Below are 6480 nucleotides of genomic sequence, written 5' to 3' on the forward strand. Positions count from 1 at the left end.
CGCCGTGCCGGGCGTCAACAATCTCACCGGCCTCACCTTCCCCTGGATGGAGAGTAACCGCAGATACACCAAGGACAGGTTCACAGGTGAGTCCGGCCGGTGCTCGCCCAGCCTAGCCGAGGCCGGGGCTCAGAGAGACCCCTCTGCTCCCCGAGGCTCCTGCAGCCCGCGCTGCGGGGAGATTGCCCGGAGCCTCTCTGCGCTGCCCTAAGTTCTGCCGCTCGCCGAATTCTAGGACCGCAGGATCGTCTTGCCCAGAGAGTTCTCCCAGCCTGGACCTCCCTCTCCCGCAGGACCCCTGCTTGGAGTAGCTCTACCTGGTACCTTCCAGAGACCCCAGCTCCGGGCCAGGCACAGGGAAGGGATCTGTAGTTTCTGAACTCCCTTACACTGGCATTTGGGGCTCCGGAATCTCGGAGACAGGGATGGGATGCAAACTTTCATCTGTTGGGACTACTGTCCTCTGACCCTTGGGGACGACTGTTCTCTGATCGGGCAGCCAGCCCCAGACTCAGAAAGGAACAGGTTCTGGCCACCTCTTGGCTCTCTATCTCCCTGTCTCTGTCTCTGTCTGTCTGTCTCTCTCTCTCTCACACACACACACACACACACACACACACACACTTCGCACTCTGAGATCCAGTGCCTACTGTGCTGCTAGGCGGCAGAGGCCCTAGTCTGGGTGACAGCAGCACAGCCAGCGGCCCTTCTTCCCGGACTGGGCAGGCAACAACGGGTTTGGGTCCTGGGGCTGAGCCATCAGAGACAGCTCACTCTTCATTTTCGTTCTCCCGGGGCTCAGCGTCCTCCCCTGGGCTCAGTCCTGTTATCTCCGGCCTAAATAATGCACCGGCCAGCCCAGGATCGATCAGTAGTGGGGAATGACTCCCGGGTGATTTCTCACAGGGTGGTGGCTGGCTGCTGCCCTCTGCTCTCTGCTCCCTGCTCTGAGCTGCCCTCCCTTGCCCAGCTCTCTCCCGGGCACTTCCGTTCTGGGCCCTCAGCTCTTAACTCTCACGGGCCCTTCCTCCGTCCTCACTTCTCAAGAGTTCCTGGGTCCTGAGACTGTGATCCTCCCAGAGGGCCAGGCCCCCAAACTGGACTGGGAAGCAGTCACCAATTTTAAGCCCACTGTTCACAGTCTGGGCCTTAGAAAGAGGGCTGGAAAGCGGCAAAGGCCCCTGCTGGCCACCAGGACTCCCTCCAGGTGAGGTTCTGGGGCCCAAAAGTGGCCGGAGAGATGCCCACAGCCGCCATGGGAGACACAGCTTAAAGCTACACTGGGCTAGGCTACATGAGGGCACTAGGGACACAGAGGCCTACTTGGAGCCTCTGATCAGACTTTGGAGCCTGGGAGGAGGTTTGGAGTCAAACAGCTGTTGGACTGTGGGCTCAGAGAGGGACCCTTACTCAAGAGGCCCCGTGTCCCAGCCCAAAGCCTCTCAGGCCTGGGGAAACAGGGCCTGGTGGCCATCTCAATCCTCCACCCAGGCCAGACAGTCTTGAAGGGCTGAGCTAGAATCCCAGCCCTGAGCCCACTGCTTCTGGGTTTCCGGTGAGAGGTGCTCCACACACAGTCTGCCCTGGGAGCGGCAGCGGGCCCTGATCCTGCTTCCTGCATGAAGGAGGGCATGGATGACGGTGGCCTTGTGTCCCCTGTGCCTGTGCCCGTCCAGGTGTGTGTGCCAGCCCATTTGGGTGTGCGGATCTCTAGTCTGTGTCTGTTGCTTTGTAACAGAGGCTCAGGTCAGGACCCAGAGTCAAGGGATCTGATCACGCTGGGCCTCTGTCTGACAGTTCCTCTGAGCAGGAGGCCTGGGGCCTTGGAGGACTTCAACCTTTAGTTGACAATGACTGCCCCTGAAGGGGGGAGAGGGGAGAGGGAGGAAGGGAGGCTGCTGGGCTCTTCTAGGAAGGCTTCTGTCTTGGTGGCGAAGCCCACTGCGGCCTCCAGGTGCTGGCGTCGGCCTGGCGGGAGGGGGCCATTCTCGCCGAGCTCTGAGCTCCAGCTCGGTGCCAGGGCTGGCCGGAGGATCACGGCCCTGCTTAGGGGTCCCGCCGCTGCGCTCGCTGGCTCGCGGGGTGTTGGGCCTGGGACACCTCCTGACGCTCTGCCGCTTGCCTCTGCCGTCTGTCTGTCTCCCGCTCCAGTGGCCCTCTCACCCTTCACTGTAACACGCCGTATAGGTCACCCCTATCAGAACCGGACGCCCCCCAAGAAGAAGAAGCCGCGCACGTCCTTTACGCGCCTGCAGATCTGCGAGCTGGAGAAGCGTTTCCATCGGCAGAAGTACCTGGCTTCGGCTGAGCGCGCCGCTCTGGCCAAAGCGCTCAAAATGACCGACGCGCAGGTCAAAACCTGGTTCCAGAACCGGCGAACGAAGTGGAGGTGAGCTCGCAGGGCTGGCGGCTGTGGGCGTACAGTCTCGGGCAGCTCTCCTTTCTCGGCCTTTCTTGGGAGCACATTCTCTCTCTACTGGCGAATTTCTAATCGGTTTGGAGGAAAGGGATCCTGCCAGGCTCTGGGGGAGTTAGAAACGACCCGGGCTGATAGTCTCGATGGGGTTGAAGGGCCCTGGTTTTACTGGAGATTTCAGCGCTTTCTGGCCCGCACAATCCGCGCTGCGCTCCGGGCAGACTGCACTGGGCTCCTCCCCGCTTACACAAACAGGCAGATTGAAGGGTTCTGTGCCACCCAGGCTTCTGGGCTCAGTGAGTTCTGGGGGGCCTTGTGCTTGCACAAAGTCATGCTCACCGGGGATGGGGGATCCCCAGTCTCAGAGACTGGAGGGAGAATGGTGAGCGGCTTGTTTCTGCGCTCCAGCCGGGCTCCTGGCACGGTGGGGCCCCACACCAGGCGCTGGGCCCTGCTGTCTCCTCCCCTGACGCTCTGCACTTGGATCTCCATCCTGAAAAGGGAAAATCAATCCTCACCGGCTGCAGAGACGTTCTGCGGGTCCCACTGAAAGGGGGATCAATTAGGAGCAGATGGGCGTGTGTGAGAATGAGAGACATTTTCCCATCTCCCAGCACGTAGCCACAACTACAGCCGCTGCACACTCGGTTCATTTTTCAGCATGCACATCCCTCGACCTGTCTCCTTTCTTTCTTTTTTTTCTTTTCTTTTCTTTTTTTTTTCTTTTTTCTTTTTTTTTTTTCTCTCCTCTCTCCCTTACCGTCATGGACGGGAAGTGTCCCAAACACCTAAGCCTCCTTATCCTCTGCACACTCTGTCACTTTCTGCAGCCACGTCTGCTGAATCCTGCACCCCGTCACTCCTGTGGCCCCATACTTGGTCCGGCCCAGGCTGGGAGTCCCTCCCTAGCTTAGGTCCTTCGGGAAGCACAAGAGAGTCTGGGCAAAATCTGGGGCGCCCAGCCGGGTGGGTCTGGGGTAGGAGGAAGGAATTGGGGTATCCTCTTTTTACTGAATGAGGGCAAGGAATCTGCCCGGATTCCACCTTGGGGCCACAGAGGAAGCAGTGGCCCTTTGGGTCTAAGGCTCCCTCCCCTCCCCAGTGTTCAGTATTCTTACCACTGGGGAAGTGGGGGGATAGGACTTTGGGCCTCTGGGAAGCTAGTTCTAGACTGAGCAAAGGCAGGCTGAGGGTGGGTACTGGTGTTTCCAAAGCCTGCGGAGGACTAAGGCCTAGGGCAAGGGGAGCAGCCAGGAAGGCCCCCCTCCCCCCCAACACACACAGAGACACAGAGAAAGGCACGCAAAATGAAAAATTGAAACACAAAGATAGCCACCCTACTCCTAGAAAAAAAAAAAAAGAGAAAAACAGGCAGCCCAAAGAACACTTACTCATAATAAAGAAAAGCAATGGATGATTAAAACCGCCATTTTCGCCATTTTCGTTTCAAACAAATCCCCTTAATTCAGAGAGAACAAAGGGGATGGGGATGGGAGAAAACGAGAGCTCGCACACAAAGCGGAAAGGAAGAGAGGCTTTCAGGCAGTCTGAAATGCAGGGAAGAAGGGTAAGGCGGGAGGCTGAAAGATACAGAACGGAAAGTCAGGCTGGGGCGGCGCGGAGCAGGCTGGCGGCTGCGGCTGGAAGAAACCTCGCAGGCTTCGCGCGGCTTCATCGATCGCCTACAAATTGCTTCTGGAGGCCCCGGGGACTCCCATTAGGTCTGTCCACCTTAGAGACAGACGTTTGATCTCAGCTGACAGGGTGGAGGGGCGGCATTAAATGGAATAAGTGAGTCACCGCCTCCCTGGACTGCCTCGGAGGAAGCCAGGCGGTCCGGCGGGAGCTCTGGCAGGACCCAGGGCTCGGCGCGGGAAGCCCCGATCCTGCCTGACAGACGTTTGCAGAGAGAAGGCAGAAGACAGGTCCCGCGGGCGGATAGGATCCGCTGGGCCTTGCCTCTCTGCCGTGCAGTTGTGCGGACGGTGAGACCCCTCGGCTGGAGACAGCGCCTGGTCTCCCGAAGGGTTGGGGAGGGGCGAGAGACCAGCCTTGCCCTGGCGGCGCCTTGGCTGCTATGGGTGTGGGCACTGCGCGCAGCTGCGGAGCCCTGACTTGGGGCCCAGCGGACTTTTCCACTGCTCCTTCGTGATACTTGGATTCCATCTACTTTGGGGGTATCCAGTCTTTTGAGTCAGGACTACCCTCTAGAGTAGGAATGCATAAGGGGGGGGGGTGTTCCAAACTGGAGTTGGGGCTGCAAAGAGAGGCCGTGCCCGCTTAGGCTTTCTCCTGGGAGCGCACCGGGAGTCGGCACGCCTGGCAATCTGGTCGGTGCCCTGGCAGGTAACGGCTTGTTCCCGTGCAGACGGCAGACCGCGGAGGAGCGCGAGGCCGAGAGGCAGCAGGCGAACCGCATCCTCTTGCAGCTGCAGCAGGAGGCCTTCCAGAAAAGCCTGGCGCAGCCGCTGCCCGCCGACCCGCTGTGCGTGCACAACTCGTCGCTCTTCGCTCTGCAGAACCTGCAGCCATGGTCCGACGACTCCACCAAGATTACCAGCGTCACGTCGGTGGCTTCCGCCTGTGAGTGAGCCAGACCTCTCTGCCCAGTAAGGGCTCGCCGCTGAGGCCCAAAAGCCAGGACTCTTCCTCGGATCTCCCGGCCTCGGACTTTAGGCCGAGGGTGTCGCTGGGCACTCGTGCCAATACTGCTCTCTTCCGTGGAAGAGCCTGAGGGACTGGACAAGACAGCCTCCCAGCCGCCACATGGCCCATGCCTGCCTGAACCATTAAGAGTCTTCTCCGTTGGCATCTATGTCATTTCATTCTGATTTTTAATGTGGGACGGTGACAGAGACAAGGGGCGTGGGGGAGGAAGAGCTCCTGGGGTCCCCAGGGCTGCCTTCTGAACTTGCCCTGAGAAACCATCGGTTTGTGTTCGGTGCCTCATCACACACACACACACACGAATACTCATAGGCCCACACAGGGGGTTGCTATTGTCTCACCTGGTGTCACCCCAGAGCCACATGCGGGAACTATGGCAGAGGGTGATGCACACACAGGGTCATAGCTTTCACACTCTTGACCTTCAAGATCACGCACAGGCCAGGAGCCACCAGACTCCTTGTGAACAGCATGGCACTTCCCCTCACACAGACCCAAGGCCATGGCCACACTGTGACATTCCACCCTACACACAACAGCCTCACCTGGCCTGCCAGGCCACACCACACACCCAGCCGCACCTAGGTACGCACATACCCGTTTCCAAACTTAGCCCGTTGCTCCAGATCCTGTTGGTAGGGGGGGTTTAAGTTATGCACTTATAAGGTGTTTTCTGTGTAACCATTTTATAAAGTGCTTGTGTAATTTATGTGGAAAAAAATAAAACCCTCCGCATCAGGAGTCAGGACGGCCCACTCCATGCCAAGCCCCGCATCTCAGAGCTACTTGGGTTTGGTGTGAGCTAGTGCTTGGGGACAGCTGCTAGTACCTGAGTTTGAGGGACATATGATACAGGGAGGCAGGCTCTGGAGAGAGGAAAGGACAGACAGAATGAACAGAAGGAAAGCAGAGCTGAGGCAGGAGGGAAAGCCAGGCTCTCCTGGGACTGCTAGTGCTTGAAAGGATGCGGATTTCTTTGAGTGTGAGAGTTGTGTGTGTGCACTGTTGTGCGTGTGACGGTGTGGGCAATCAGGATGCTACTGATAGTAAATATTTATAATGGTGTTTAAGTGTGTGATTGTGTTTAATTTGTACGTGTAAGTGCCTGTTTCTGCTTAAGTTGCAAATCGAAACTATCCGTGTACGCACGCACGAGCTTGTAGAGGGGTGTGTGTAACCGCGTGTGAATGCAACTACCTTTTTGATAATTGCGTGATCACCCATCTTTGTGATGTTTTTGTACAAATTGTGTTGATGTTTGTGAATCTATTTTTCTCTTTGCAAATCTACGTTTGTGCTCGCGTGTCGTCTTTAATCGTACGAGTGTGACTGAGTATGTGATGTCGTTGTGCGTGACTGTGTATTCTGACTGCCTACACGTTAGCGTGTCTGTAACC

The 6480-nt window shown here is 57.7% G+C and overlaps 1 protein-coding gene across 1 annotated transcript in view; it reads left to right on the forward strand.

The window, feature by feature from the left end:
- Positions 1 to 5831, forward strand: part of TLX1 (T cell leukemia homeobox 1) — a 6208-nt gene extending 377 nt beyond the window's left edge. The window contains exons 2-4 of the mRNA XM_006166428.2: positions 3 to 86; positions 2188 to 2389; positions 4785 to 5831. Coding sequence (XP_006166490.1) covers positions 3 to 86; positions 2188 to 2389; positions 4785 to 5007 — 509 coding nt within the window. The 3' untranslated portion in view covers positions 5008 to 5831. The remainder of the gene's footprint in view (positions 1 to 2; positions 87 to 2187; positions 2390 to 4784) is intronic.
- The last annotated feature ends 649 nt before the right edge of the window (positions 5832 to 6480 follow it).

The sequence above is a fragment of the Tupaia chinensis genome, unplaced genomic scaffold (genome assembly GCF_000334495.1).
Source record: "Tupaia chinensis unplaced genomic scaffold, TupChi_1.0 Scaffold144255_1, whole genome shotgun sequence".
Taxonomy (NCBI): Eukaryota; Metazoa; Chordata; class Mammalia; order Scandentia; family Tupaiidae; genus Tupaia; species Tupaia belangeri.